Source organism: Apodemus sylvaticus, chromosome 3 (assembly GCF_947179515.1).
Source record: "Apodemus sylvaticus chromosome 3, mApoSyl1.1, whole genome shotgun sequence".
Lineage (NCBI taxonomy): Eukaryota > Metazoa > Chordata > Mammalia > Rodentia > Muridae > Apodemus > Apodemus sylvaticus.
This window is the reverse complement of record NC_067474.1, coordinates 70902219-70917880: the sequence shown is the minus strand read 5'-3', so window position 1 is coordinate 70917880 and position 15662 is coordinate 70902219. Positions and strand designations below refer to the sequence as shown.

Sequence of the window (15662 nt, the reverse complement as noted above, 5' to 3'; positions counted from 1 at the left end):
TGTCTGTATAATATATGGCAGTGCCAAGCACACAAGCCCTTATCCAGTGTAATTCCATTGGATTCATAAGTAACATTTCTTTCTTAATTGGATTTAGAGTCATGTCTACGTGCGTAACTTTTCTTTTTATCATTTCACAAGAGCTAAAGCTTTTTCAGTAATTGAAATTGAGATTTGTACGGAGCTATATGGGGAAGAGGCCTGTTTGAGTCTCATGTGGCTTCCAAAAGTTGATGGTCGAAAATTCAAAAGTAGCCAGGCAGTGGTGGTGCGCGCCTTTGATCCTAGCACTTGGGAGGCAGAGGTAGGTGGATTTCTGAGTTCGAGGCCAGCCTGGTCTACAGAGTGAGTTCCAGGACAGCCAGAAAAACTCTGTCTTGAAAAACACCCCAAAAAAGAAAATTCAAGTGTTTATATGTGACTCTGTAGAGTACATAAAATCTAGTAACTTCTAAACCAGGTATCATGATGTGTGTGTGTGTGTGTGTGTGTGTGTGTGTGCGCATGACGTGATGTGTATGTGCTCACTTTAGAAGAACTGGGTACCAACTACTTGTTCTTAAGTGGCTGCTAAGTGAGGACATTTCCTGCGCTTGTGGCATCCCCCTCTTGAGCGGGGCACACTGCTATTTATAAAAGCGTGGGTGCTTTAAAGTTAGCAGACTAACACACTGTGAACCTGGACTCTTCGTTTCCCCCCCAGGATCTGCACAATTTAGATCTACTGATCGGAATTGCGTCTGCAGGCATTGCAGTCTACCGGAAATACATCTGCACGAGCTTCTACCCTTGGTGAGTGCGAGCCCTTCATATTGTCTGAATCATGCTGTAAAAATATGCCCAGCAAAAGCAATGCTAGCTCTAATTTTAAACTTTTATTTCTGAAGAATGGCTGGAGCTCCGACACGCTTCCCCTCCCTCTTCCCCTCTTCCCCTCCCCCAGCCCCAGTCCCCAGTTCTCCAAGTTTTAAGCTCTGAACTCTGAATTTGTTCCAGATTTGGCACTTGGAAAAGTTTCCTTTGGTTTTCATTAACTTCCCTCTAGCAGTTGTCCTGTGGTTGGGCTAGTTGGTGGATAAACGACATGGGGCAGGTCTTGTTGAGAAATCCTTCCATCCTCTTGTACGTGCATGGAATCCGACCTAGATTCTGGTAATCCTGAACTTGCAAATAGTGTGCGCTTGTGTGTGTGTGTGTTCTCCTCTACATACATGCCTATGGTAAAGTTTAATCTATGAATTATGTCCACTAAATAATCTCAATCTCTCTCTCTCTCTCTCTCTCTCTCTCTCTCTCTCTCTCTCTCTCTCTCTCAAGAGTCAAGGCCATAGTATTTTCAGACTGATTGACTCCAGGCAACTGAATCTATAGAAAACAAGTAGAAATGGGTGAGGAGGGGAAAGTGGATTGATTTTTTTCAAGATGAGCTTGAGTTTGCTGTACCCAGGCAGCAGACCTTTCTTTGGGAAAATATTACACCATCCAGATGATACATTTTAATAAATGATAATATAATTGAGTGCAGGCAATGGTAGAACAGGTTGAGGAGAGCGAGTGCTGCAGGCATGAGAGATACGGAAGTACACACATGCAAAAAAAGCTGCCACACGGAAATTTATGGACAGGGCGGAGGAGATTTGAGCAGCAGGGTTGTGGCAGGCCCGCTTTGACATTAGGTTTACGCCTGTTCCTCAGTTTGACTAGTTACAACGTCACAGAGGATACAGAACGATGATTATCACAGCATTATTTATAACGGGGATAAAAACCTATAAAGTCACAGGGGCCTTAGCCGTGATCGCAGCTGTCATACTATCGAGTGTTGGCAATATCCAAGTCGTGTTACTCTATATTTTACTTATCTCACTTAAACCCTGAATAAGCCGTTCTTATCCCTGACTTCTCAGCAGAGAAAGCTGTAGAACAAGGAAGTTTGTAAGACCTGTCAGGCTCACGCTGCTAATAATGGTGCATTTGAAAGTCACATCCAGCCTGCCACTCCTGAGTTTTATTCTACCACTAGTAGTTGTGTTTGTGAGGACAGGCTTAATAGGATGTACACTTAGAGTCCCTGGTTTTCAATTAGTTTGATGTACATTAGATTTTCAGCAAACTGTGCCATGGTCCCGCTTAGCTTTACCACCGAATCAGCATGACAGATGACAAGACCTTCTTGAGCCCTCGCTGGAAGCAGGAAACCCCAGCTATGACTTGGCTAACTGGGTGTGGCCTGCGGAGTTCTGTTCTGAAGACCAGGCAGTGAGCACAGGCCTGATTTTCTCTAAGTGTCTCTAATCCTCTAGTTCTGTAACCCAGATGCCACTGGAGTTTAGCTCCATCTATGACTGAATCTATGAAGGTTACAAAAGCAGGTTTTGAACATCACCACATTTAGAGGCAAATTTGGATCCCTTAAGGATACTTCAGATACCTGATAAGGATATCTGATTCTGGATATCCTTAAAGATAGCCAGAAGCCAAAAATTTCACAAAGCACATTTGTAAAGAGAAGCCTTGGGGGGGGGGGGGGTAGGCCGGACAGGGACTCTGGCACACCACCTCAGGAGGCTCTTTCTGATAATCTCGGTTATTCTTCAGATTCAGACTGGCTCCTGCTAAAGCCTGTCTCTGTTGCCAGTGCTGTATTACTTACTTTTTATAACACTGTGGCATAATAGTTGAAAGCAGCAACTTACGGGAAGCAAAGCTGGCTCTCAGTTCGGAGGATCCAGTATGCTGTGCAGGTGAAGCGCAGACACTTGGACAGGATGGAGTGTTCAAACCCATGAGCACCTCAGACTCCAGCTGTAATAAGTGAAACCTCAGGAGCCGGTAGGGAGGTCAGCCCTGGAGAGTGAGGGAGGGCAGGGTGCAGAAGGACCCAGAGCCTACAGAAGTGACTAAAGAGAACAGGCTTTGGCCTCCGGGTGTACGTTCTAGAAAGAAGGTACCGAGAGTGTGTATCTCCAGGAACAGGGAGAACACGGTGGTCAATCCAGGGTAGATGGTTGATGAAGGCTAGAGCATGCTGTGCCGTGGCCAGTGATTAGAGAGTGACTTGGCCATGGAGAGCCTCACAGGACACCAGAGTGGAGACTCAATCGTCGATGCTCTAGTGGGAACTGGATTCTCCTGCATGCAGTGGTCACGAGGCTATGGCTGTGCGCATCATTTGGCACCTGGCTCCTTCCTTAGGTCATACATGTCCAGGTGGCAGTTCCCACTTGTTCTTTCTGTCCCTGGGACGTGGCACAGGACTTGGTCCCTCTAGACACGCAGTACATTTCATAGTCCCTGTGACTGAAGAGCAGTAGGCAGCCCAATGTAGGACCTTCAGTCTGGAAATCACATCTGCGTTCTTCAGATTTGCTCTGGTGAAGAACACAGTCAAAGAGAGAGCTGGAGGCACTCGCTGGGACAGAACCCTCCAAGCCAGGGGGACTAGCAGGGGACCCTCATATGAAGTCAGTAGCACACAGGCAGTCTGTGCCCAGCAAGACAAGGGTGGGAACTCACACCCTGGTGAGTAGTTTCTCCAGAGTCCTGTGAAATAGGAAGTCCTGTGCTTGTCCCTCAACGTGGATTGCATGGAGGAGACCCGGCCATCTTGGTGTAGCATGCTCTGTGATGACCACCTCATAACAGGACATAAGAGCCTTCTGATCTAGCCTGCAGTCAGTCATTTCCAAATTTCACTAGTTAAATAGGTATGCATGCCAGCAGATTATTTATAATAGGTGTTTGTTTCTAATATATAATGCAAGTATGCTCTGTGTATGTGTGTTGTCTGTCTGTCCATCCCACTAAGGAAATATCACTTAAATAAACTTTCCCTTTATCTACTCAATGTCCTGTGTTCTAAGATGCTCTTACTTAGCAAGGTCTTGAATTGGTCCTAGAGAGCAGTACATCTCCTTTCTTCCCCCAGTACTGTGTAGATTATAGTAGTTTGTCATAGTGAATAAAATCTATCTAAAAGGTGAGCTTGTACTGAGCTTGATGTCACACATTTGTAATCCCAACACTGGTGGGTCAGGGAGGGTGATCTCTGAGGTCGCTGGCCAACCAGCCAGGCAGCCTAGCCTCATGTAATTGGTGAGCTCCGGGTCAAATGAGAGACAGATTCTGTCTCAGAATAAGGTGGACAGCACCCGAGGAGAGACATCTAAGGTAGACCTCTGGCCTCCACATATGCAACCACCTAAACATACTCACTCACATACACTCACTCTCTCTCTCTCACACACACACACACACTCTCTCTCTCTCTCTCTCTCTCTCTCTCACACACACACACACACACACACACACACACACACACACAAACACACACACTGGTTTCAATCACCAGTTTTAATGGAGACCCACCACTGCAAGCCTATGGTATGCCATAATCAGGTAAGAACTTTGCGTGCTTCCTCCATCTTAATTGTCATAAGACTGGTGAGAAAGGTTGTCATGGGCCACCACTTAGCAGATACCATAGGGTCCAAGATCCTAGGCTTTGGAGCCTGGCTCCAAGCAGAGACATCTCTGCACCTCAGCTTCCTCTTCTAGAGGATAACTACATACTATTCTGGACTGTTGCAAAACCCAATAGAGACAGTATTTATTTATAAAGCCCCTGACAGTGGCCTGGTATATGACAATCTATTTGGTGATGACGAGTGTCTTTTATTCTGTCTTATGCACATGTGGCTGTTATGTAACAGAGCTGGGGTACAGCCCAGGTCTGTCTTCCTGCTCCACACTGCCCTCAGCTGTCTTCCCCCATGCAGCCACCAGCTCCTGCCGGGCTTCAGTGTCACAAAGAGACTTACAGCAAAGAGTGCGCATGGCCCACGCTCCTAGTTATTTAAAAGCTGCCTCACAATCCAGAGGCCCTGTGGAGATCCAGCTCGGCCAGCTACTTGAGTTCGGCCAAGACACTCTCCCAGCAGCCCGCTGCCATCGGATCATGAACTAGAGGACCCATGCAGGAGAGCGGCAGCCGTAGCCCGCTGAGCCCTGATGTCTTTGTTTGATTTGCATCTTGCTTTATTTTTTGTGCTATGCGTGGTTTTGTTTTGCTTTGCTTTCTACAGGGTGAACATACTCAAAATTTCTTTCAAAAGGAAAAAGTTCTTCATACACCAGCGGCAAAAACAGGTGAGTTCTGTCCCCACTTGCTGTGTCTGCTGCGTTGTTAAGGCTTGTCCCACTCTCAGCTCCTCAGGGATTGCTCTCCGTGTCTTAGGAAGGAAAGACTATGGCCGTCAGGTCTTCAGACCCTGTGGTCCTCTCCGTGAGTCAGTTGGTGCCTGTGTGGAGAATGAACTTGCTTTATAGTTAGACTCTAGGTCTAGACCCTGCCTCTTCCCCTTAACTGCTGGATATTTTCTTTCATCTCCTCTAGTATATATTCCCTTGTTTCTAGAAGCTCGAGTAGTGAGTGCCCACTTCTCAGGGAGCTGTATGAATCAGGCAAAGGGTCCACTTTGGGCGCCTGGCAGAGCATGGCTGGAAGCGTCCACATGGCTAAGTCCCGAAGGTGATAGCTTGTTACTAACTGGGTCTTACAAGAGGAGTTGGCAGGATCCTAGACAACTCTGTTTTGTTTGCTTAGCCACAGCAGAAGTACACTCAGTAGAGAAGCCAGAGCTCCCACAGCCTCAGAGTAAAGGAGCTGGAATTTGAACCAAGGCGCCTGCCCTTTCTGCACCACGCCCTGTCTTGTTATGCTGCATAGTTGTCACCGACTGTCCCTGTGTCCATGCCCCAACATTTCAAATATGATATGCCCTTAGACTAGCCCCACGCAGAGAATAGACCCTTAGAAAATGGGATCACTAAAGCTCAGAGTACTAAGGACTGGAACCTAGGTTGCCTGACTGCCCCCACCTCTGACCCCGACCCCACCTCTAGGGCAAGGAGGGTCAGGGTGGTACCAAAATGCATATGGAATCAGAGAACCTAAACACAAGTAGCCTGAAGGCAAAACTAAGGACAACATTGCTTATTATATATGTGCACTGGCACATATATAATATTCTGAAGTAAGAAATAGAGAACCCTCAGAATTCTAACATCTCTACTGCCTGCTTGGTGGAGGAGTATTTCTTCAGGAAAGAGGTTGACAAAGCTGAATTAAGTTATCAGATAGGAGCCGCAAATAAGCCCTCCCTGAGCCGCACGCAGATTTGAAACGAGTGCCCGCGAAGGGCCCCAGACGGTGAGGAGACATGGACTCGGGCTATTTTTATTATCACAGCCACTGAGGGTTCACAGCTCTGCTCCAAAATATTCCTGGGGCACTGGGGTGCATCTGAGGTGTCCGGAAGCCTGCTCCCTTCCTGTCACATCTGGCTGTTACATATGGGTAGCAAGCCTGACACACTTTACCGTCCTATCTAGACTTTTACTGTTCTTCCTCCCAGGCTGAATCCAGGGAACATATTGTGGCCTTCAACATGCTGAATTACCGATCTTGTAAAAACTTGTGGAAATCCTGCGTCGAGCACCATTCGTTCTTTCAGGCGAAAAAGTTACTACCTCAGGAAAAGAATGTTCTGTCTCAGTACTGGACTCTAGGCTCCAGGAACCCCAAAAAGTGAGTATACGTTCAGGGTACCGTCCGTGTTATCCTGAGATGTTAATGTGTGCTGGTCACCGTGGCTCATGGACTCTTTGGGCACAGAGGCAACTCTGGGGCTGGACTCCAGATTGTAGGTCCCTGAATGGTGGCCGAGTCTCCAGGGGCGCTGAGCCCGTTGTATACACACTCAGGTACATGATACTTTGCCAGCGTTAGCATCTGCACCTGCAACCGTGCTGTCGTCTGAGTTCCCAGACAGCTAATATTGCAACTGCTACCACTCCCTGTCTAATAAAGGTCACTTGAGTATCATTCTGCTGCCAACACATTAGGCTTTTCACACTAAGGCCACTAAGCCAACCGCTCCTCCACAATAGAGGTATCCAGAGTCAGGTGACCTTAGAATATATTACCTATAATAGTTACTAAATAATGATTATAATTGACAATTACCTAGTGGTTAGAGAAGGAAGGCTCATATTTAATTGTATTTGGTTCCTGTAATGAACCTAAGAGATAAAGGTTACCTACAGGAATGATATCCAAAATACTTAATATACCCAAAATAACAACATCCTTTGGGTCTCTAAATTAACTGTTTATTCTCAGCCAGCTTTGTAAGAAACACAGCAGAAATTGTTCACCAAGTTGTTAGGATTTCTAAACCATTTGCTGGTTTTTCAAAATAGTGGTTGATTATCGTTAATGTGGCTTGTTCTAAATGAAGCTCAAGTATGACCTGTTGTTTATATGAAATTTTGTAAGAATGTTCTAGTGGCTTTCCTATTACATGTTAGTCCTTAGGTAATGTAATGATTTAGTAAGTGGCAAATTGCCTCTGACAGGGGTGGTATTTTTTCCATATGAACCAAAAACAAACATTACCTAAACAAAAAGTGTTTAGCTCTTATATTTTAGTCTAGTATTTCTTTGCATTGAGTATTCTACTACTGAGCAGGCCATAAGAATAATGTAGTGGGGACACCTGTGGAGCCTTGTCCCCATGATGCCACATGGAAACTGAGTCCTCTTACTGCATGGTGGTCCCTCTAGCCAGCCAGAGGCCTCAGATGGCATCTGTTCACAAGTGTGATACAGTCCGCCATCAGCAACAGCCCCGCTGTCTACAGAGGGCTCACCTGCTGCTGTTTCACAGCGCCAGGACTGACAGCCCAGACTGCTGCAGCTGGTGAAGCTGCCGTGCGTCTTTGTTGAACACTCAGTGGGTCGTGCCCTCCTGGGGCACTTCCCTGACGAATGCCATGCTGAGCACTCCAGGCCTGGCATCCCTCACCAGGAGGGAGCCTCAGGAACCTAGCGTGTGCAGCCACAACCATAGCAGCTTAGTGGCCCCATGTCTGTGAGAGTCCCAGAGTCAGATTCAGGTGCTCCAGCAGGTCAGATCTGCAGACAGATGGTACAGTCGCGAAAGTCAGGTTAAGGAAACAGAAAGTCCATTTACAGTCCATGAAAATAATACAGTTGAGTGTAAGGCTTAGAAGAACCAGTGAGCTTCTCCACTCTGCACAGCTTCTGTGCTGCCTGCAGATGGGCCCTGTAGAGAGGAATCCCACTACAGTCTAGTTGCAGAAGTACAAGGAGATGGCAGGCAGCCGGCAGTGAGTCTCCCTATTGTTGATGTGTTTATGTGGCCCCCACCCAGATGTTGAAATGTTCCTTCCTGTTCATGTGTTCTTTAGAAGGAAGCAGTTTTCTTCCACAGAAGAATTGCCTAGACCTGATTCTCCAGGCAGATGGGAAGGTGGCGTATGAGAGACTGAAAGGGTATTATTCTAGGACAGTATGACAGAGTTCAAATCCTTCTCTCCCTTGAGTTTTAGTGTGCTGCCTCAGTTTCCTTATCTGCAAACTTCTTCCTCTGTGAACAGTACAGGATGCTGGATGGGTGCTGCTCAAATTCTGTCACACAAGCACCCCTGCTTTGGTGATTACAGCAATAATAGTCTATTATATCTCAAGATTTGTGGGTCAGGAATTCAGGAAAGGTTTACTGGGGACTCTTCTGCTCCATTAGATCCTGCCCTATTACACAGGGATTTTGTGACACACAGTTTAAAAGCAGCCATTTTTTTTTTATTTTAAAGATTTATTTGTTTGTTTGTTTTTTATATATGAGTATACTGTAGCTGTACTGATGGTTGTGAGCCATCATATGGTTGCTGGGAATTTGAATTCAGGACCTCTGCTCACTCGAGCTCAGTCCTGCTCACTCTGGCTTAAAGATTTATTTATTGTTATATCTAAGGACACTGTAGCTGTCTTTATATGCACCAGAAGAGGGGGTCAGATTTCATTAAGGATGGTTGTGAGCCACCATGTGGTTGCTGGGATTTGAACTCAGGATCTTCGGGAAAGGAGTCAATGCTCTTAAACAATGCTCTTAACCACTGAGTCATCTCTCCAGCCCAAAAGCAGCTGCTTTTAAACCTCTATATCGGATCACTTGAATAGAAGGTAGTTTGGGGTACAGGTCATCTGTTTCTTTTTGGTACCATCATTTAGTATGCTGTTAATTTTGAATATATATACATATATATGTATATATATGAATGAATGATACGGGTTTTGTTTTTTGTTGTTTTATTTTGATTTGTTTCGGTTTTTCTTTTTTTTAAATATTTGTTTATTTATTTATTATATGTGAGTACACTACACTGTAGGTGTCTTCAAACGCTCCAGAAGAGGGTGTCCAATTTCATTACGGATGGTTTGTGAGCCACCATGTGGTTGCTGGGATTTGAACTCAGGACCTTTGGAAGAGCAGTCGGTGCTCTTAACCGCTGAGCCATCTCTCCAGCCCCTTGTTTCAGTTTTTCAAGACAGAGTTTCTCTGTGTAGCCCTGGCTGTCCTAGAACTCACTCTGTAGACCAGACTGGCCTCGAACTCAGAAATCCATGAATGATATGTATTATATTTCTAATTTTGACTCTTGTTGTTTTTTTTAAACATCTATCTATCTGTCTGTCTGTCTATGTGTGGGCGGTATAGGGGGAAGCATATGTCTGCTGTGGTACACATGTAATAGTCCAAGGACAGTTTCTGGGAGTCAGTTCTCTTCTGTCCTGTGGGTCTCTTAGACTTGGTGGCAAGCATCAAGCTAAGCCATCTCCCCAGCCTTTATCTCTTCTGTTCATTTCACAGATGAGGAAACCATAGTCAGCTCAGCCCTAGAGAGACATCAGTAGGTCTGTGTGTTGGGTCTTCTTATAGGTTCTGTGAAAGAAGAACTTGTTCATTATTTTCCAGGGACAGTAGGACAGTTCCAAATTTCTATTAATAACCCATGACATGTGCTTTAGGGATCTGCCACATTAAGCCTTGGAGCCTTGCTGCCTGCTTCCCTGACTTTAATTTACAGCCTTAATCAGTGGTCACATGGCTTCTGATACAACTGACCTCAGGGGAATAGGTCTCCTAGTGATGCTGCAGGGAACTTTGATCAGAGTGACAGATGCAGTCGTTACTGTAAACTAGAACCTGAATTTCGTTGTTTCTTTGTTCTGTTGTTTTTGTCAGTTGGTCTTGGGGAAACACAGGGAATGTTCAAGACATTAGAGCATGGTGTGAAATTAAAATGCCAGACCTGACACTGCTAACCAGACTTCAGACAGTTTACTAAGGCGATCTATTCCTTGGGATTCCAGTTCTGTAACTATAAATAAAATTCAGAAATATCCTTCAGTCAGAGGATGGGCCTAAAACTGTTCTAAGCACATCCTCTGCTTCTCTATCAAAGAGTTCCCCGCATCTGGTGGCCAGGATGACAGATATCATCTGCAGGGATGACTGCTTTAGTTCGTACCAGTGGGAGGCAAGGGAGGCAGATCCATTGAAGTTGTGGAGCTGTGCTGGTCTGTGCTGGTCTGTGCTGGTCTGACACTCCTTCTAACCTGGCATATTTGGTACAGTCTAGAAGCAGTTCCACTATTTAAGGCACTTGCTTTCTTGTTGGACAAGTCAGTGCGAACAATGACCCTTCATTTGTTTTTCAGGTCTGTAAATAATCAATATTGCAAAAAGGTGATTGGCGGGATGGTGTGGAACCCAGTTATGAGGAGGTCCCTGTCGGTGGAAAGGCTAGAAACCAAGAGCCTGCCTTCCCGGTCTCCTCCCATCACCCCCAACTGGTATGTCCTCTTTTATGCCATACACCACAGATACCTTCTGTCTTTTAAAAACAGAGTTGGCCTACGGTCAGACGTCCATGTGTGTTCCTCGTGTTGCAGGGGCGAGCCTTCTGATAATGCTAAGGTGGCCTTAAAATTGTAAGTTCACCTAAATAGTTTCATCTGTTCACGAAATACATTGTGATATTCCAATACATACATAGTATTCAGATTAAGCTGGTTGCCATATCCATCAGACAAATAGTATTTTTTTGTGCTGAGAACTTAGAAGGCACTTCTGATAGCTGGACATGGTGGTAGAGCCCTGCAAGCTTAGCATTCAGGAGCCTGAGAGAAGAGAATAAAGAGTTTAGGGCCAGCCTGGGCTATGTGGACCTAACCTCTCATAAATAAATAAGCAAATCCTTTCTGATGGTCCTTTTGGATTTTTTAATTGATTATTGTACATCAGAGTTACCCTGCTGTGCTAGAAAATTAGACATTATCCCGCCTACCTAACTACATTCTTGAACCACTTCTCTGAAAAATTAATAAATCGGAAAGGGCCTGAGGGCATAGCTCAGTGATAAACTACATATACAGCATGTGCAGACCCTGGTTTCATTCTATAACCCTGCAAAATAAATAAATAATATCATTTGGCCTGAGGCCTCCTGAAATGCCTGCCGTAGAATCATAGCATAGGGTAGCATCTTTAAGCTCTAAGAAGTCCCATGGTAAAGACTTGAAAAGGATTAAGGATGGAAAGATGTGAGACCCTTGGGGTTCTAAGTTTGCCACAAATGGAATAATGTATGAACACTTCTTCCTAAGCTTATGTCAGAAAAGGATCAAACGAAATTTTCTATTTGTTATTTTAATGGTCCACAAAGACATCAGCCGCCTTTGTGAATGTCCGAGCATCTGCAAGAGGGCAAGTGAAGCAGGAAAAGATTGTACCCTGACTCCGTAGGATTAGCATTGTGGCCTGCAAGAGAGGCGGACATTTCCTAGCTAGGATATATGGGACTAAGGGATGTGGAGAGAGAGACCTGCTAGAAAGAACCTTCCACAGGGGACCACATGTCCTGGGCAACGGTGGTGATGACAATGATGACATTCGTGCTATAAAGACCCAGCTTAGTTTGTGTGGAAAAGTGTCAAAGAGGCAGAAAGAGCCCCCATGAGCTCCAGGAACTAGCAAGGTTGCATGTGAGCAGACCACTGGCTTGGCTCTCTTGCTGCTAATTATAGATCCTCTCCAGGAGTCACAAGAGCCATCTTCTTACACAATGGACACATAGTATTGATTGTGCAGAACAGTGGGGATTGCAAGTCCCCGGGGAGTCCTAAAGAGAAATAGCTGAAGAGAGCTTGAAGTCAAGTGATAGAAGGCCTGGCACCGGGGGCAGTCCAAGTGTTCCATGAACACTGTCCCATTTGGCTCATTCTCAGGGGCTGTAAGTACAACTGAGGTCCAGAGAGGGTGATGGGACTTATCTGAGATCACCTGACTACTCCCCTGTCACATTAGATGTTTAAAAACAAACAAACAACAACAAACATGTTTATAAAAAGGAGAACATTAAAAAAAAAAACAACCCAAGCATCTCTGGTTCATAGACACCTGTGGAAAGTGCTTGCTATGTGAGCAGGAGGACCTGAGTACAGATGCTAGCGTGCACCTTGGAGAGCAAGGCATGGATGTAGATGCCTGTAATCCCAGGAGTGAGAGGCAGAGACAGGAGGATCGAAGGGGCCAGCCAGCCTAGCCAGGTTGATGGGCTCCAGGTTCAGTGAGAGACCCCCTATCTCAAACAAGAAGCTTGAAAGCAACAGAGGAAGATAATTTGTCTCTAACCTCTGACCCCATACATCCACGTGAATGGGCAAGGAACCCACGTACACACATCCACATACACCACACATGCACACATAGACACATACACATACTGCATACACGCACACAGACGCACAGACAAACCACACATGCACACATTTTTTTTTTAAGGTTAGCTATTCCTTTTTGGATCAAGTGAAATTCAGTGAGACGTTAACACTGCCTTCTAAACCTGTCAGTGTACATTGTTGAATTGGTGAGAAAAGTTTTGTTTTGAGTTTTCTAGAAGACTAACTCACCTTTAATCAATATTCTTGGACCAATGGCATAAGCCAGTTTAGTTCTTCCCATTTCTAAGTGGAGACTGTGGTTTTGAGAGCCACACCACTCACCCAAACCCGCCTGAGATTTGTGTCATCCTGGCTAGACTCTGCTGGATTAAGAACGACCTCACTGGTTCTGACTTATATTTGTGTTGGTTATTTTTGAGACAGGTTCTCATTAATTCCCCCAACTGGCCCTTAACACTTAATCCTTCCTAGTGCTGGAGTTCTGGGTGTGTACCGCCACACCCGGCTCTGGATCTGGCTTTCTAAGCACCAGTCAGGACATCTATGAGAGGCCCGGTCACAAGGTCACACAGCTGCCATTGGGTCAGATCTCTGTGTACTTACTGCTCTTCTCCACTTTGCAGGCGAAGTCCACGACTCCGGCATGAAATCCGCAAGCCCCGCCATTCCTCCGTAGACAACCTGGCCAATGAGATGACGTACATCACAGAAACTGAGGATGTGTTCTATACCTACAAGGGATCCCTGTCCCCCAAAGACAGCGACTCTGAAGTTTCCCAGAACCACAGCCCACACCGGGAGTAAGACTTTGTATCTTTCCTTGTATCTTTCTGTCTTTGAATCTGCTTTGGCCTATTGAGTTTGCTCAGTCCGGGGTGCCAGTTGACAGGAGGCAGTATCTTGTGCCTGCAGCAAACTCGCAGAGGTGCTCTCCTGAGATGGGAACATAAATCCTAATGCCTGTCTGTACAGTAGACAACCTGTGTGCCGGAGCTCAGAGAAAAGCACGTACCACTCTCCCAGAACCTGTAGGTCTTATACTGATATTTCTATATAGCACAAATATAGACCCAGGGACATGCTCATCCTGATTCCTCTACATCACATAAGCTTGGCTGCCCTGTGACCTTAGTCATCAGGACTGAACTAGCATGTAAGAGCCCTCTCAGAACAACAGTATGCCCTTGGGTTTCATTTCCTTTCCATTTTAATACTGTAAAGAGGAAAAACAAAACAAGGCTACCAAAATGGCTCAGTAGGCAAAAGCACTCACTGCCAAATCCGTCGACCCGATACCCACATGGTGGAAGGAGAGAACCAACTTCTACCAGTTGTCCTCTGACCTCTACATGTGTGTGTGTGTGTGTGTGTGTGTGTATACACACGCCAGTTAAAAAATGTGACTGTGGGCTTTTTATTGTCAAATGTCTGCCAAGGACAGTTTCTTCTCAAGCCTTCTGTTGTCACTCTATCGTTTGGGACCAGTGAGGCAGTGTCCTTCCCACTGTGGCTTACAGCATGCGACCACTGAACATCTGGTCTTGCAGTGTTCTATACAGCATTCACTTGTCGCAGGCCTCACGGAGCCTAGGCTTGCCTCTAACTTGCTGTGTAGCTGAAGATGATCTTGAACTCTCGATCCTGCTGTCCTCTCCTCGAATGCTGGGCTTACAGGCACAAGCCGCCACAGCCAGTTTATATCCACTCTTCCTAAAGAGACGTTCCACCCTCGTTGATGAAGGCCAGCAGAGAGCACGTCTGTTCTGAGAGACGGGCTTGAGTCTGAGTTTTCCATCTGTTCCCTTTGGCCTTGATCATCAGAGCTCTGGGCTGCTCAGCTGTTAGACTCAATGTTCTTGCTTCCCCAGACCCGAGTCTGTCTCTTCTCTGCAGGTGTCTCACCTTTACAATTCTGTCATATCTGAGTGTTTGAGGATCAGCTATCCCAAATCATATTTTGAAACAGGTGAACGGTAGATCATAAACCATACCTGTAAGTTAAATCATGGTAGGAAAGGGTAAGGTGTTAGGAGGTCAATCTTAGCCATTGGATATTCAAACTGTTAAGTCCCAGATAACGGCCAAAACCAAGAAAGGTAATGTCTTCGCATTGGAGGAGGATCAGCAAGCAGGCACTTTGGTCATTCTGTACCTCCGAAGCTTCGACGCTTCATGCACATTCAGCACATCCTGCATGTATGTCAGACTTTCCCAGGTGAACTGCAGGTCTCTCCACTTCCATGCAGGGGTCCTGCCCCCAGCATGGTCTTCAACTTGATCTTCGGATGATCTGCACTTTTAACACCTCTGCTTAAATGATCCCTGTGCTCATTGTTTCCTTGTGACCGAAACGCCAGGATTCTGTAGTTGCAGCGATCACTCTCTGTCCCTGCAGCTTGCAGCCTGCTGTACTGCTAGGAAGGTCGCAGTAGGTAGGTGTGAAGTTCATTTCGTAAACCTGTGGCTTCGCAGGCTAGGAGCAGATCGAGAAATGCAAAGCGGGAGTATAGAAGATGGCGATTAGAACCAGTCTGAGTCCTCCATGACTCTGTTACTTTGGCACAAGGCGAAAAGAGGGCTTAGGGGACCTCAGCCACGGGCTTGGGGAAGCCCAGTACACTTTTCCTGTTTATGGCACTGAAGAGCATCTAGATTTTTTCCGCAGGCCAGTGCAGCCACCCACCACAGGCAGCTGCTCAGCTTTAAGGTAACTGAAGTAAGACATGTGTTCAGCAGCAGGAAATGCACACGCATTCTGAGCATTGTCGGTCACGTGGACTGCCCCGCCACATCGGTCAGCAGATTCTGCCCGTTCCCATCATCCCAGCTTGTTCCTGGGATGGCTCTGCCAGTCCTTCAAAGTAAAGCAAACCTAACAGTCAAGCTTAGGATCATAGCCTGGCTCAACAGTGAAGTACTTGCCATGCGTCATCCAGCTGTACATCGGCAGGGTAGGTGGGAGCCTCTGGGAGCCTTGTGGTTCCTTGCCTCCCATGACTAAGGTCAAGACCAGGTATAAGACTTTTGTCCAGTGACAAGTAGACAATTA

The 15662-nt window shown here is 46.0% G+C and overlaps 1 protein-coding gene across 2 annotated transcripts in view; it reads left to right on the top strand.

The window, feature by feature from the left end:
- Positions 1 to 15662, top strand: part of Ptpn3 (protein tyrosine phosphatase non-receptor type 3) — a 109247-nt gene that overhangs the window by 56855 nt on the left and 36730 nt on the right. For both annotated transcript variants that reach the window (XM_052176527.1, XM_052176528.1), the window contains exons 10-14: positions 704 to 792; positions 5085 to 5148; positions 6417 to 6589; positions 10589 to 10723; positions 13237 to 13413. In XM_052176527.1, the coding sequence (XP_052032487.1) occupies positions 704 to 792; positions 5085 to 5148; positions 6417 to 6589; positions 10589 to 10723; positions 13237 to 13413 (638 nt within the window). The remainder of the gene's footprint in view (positions 1 to 703; positions 793 to 5084; positions 5149 to 6416; positions 6590 to 10588; positions 10724 to 13236; positions 13414 to 15662) is intronic.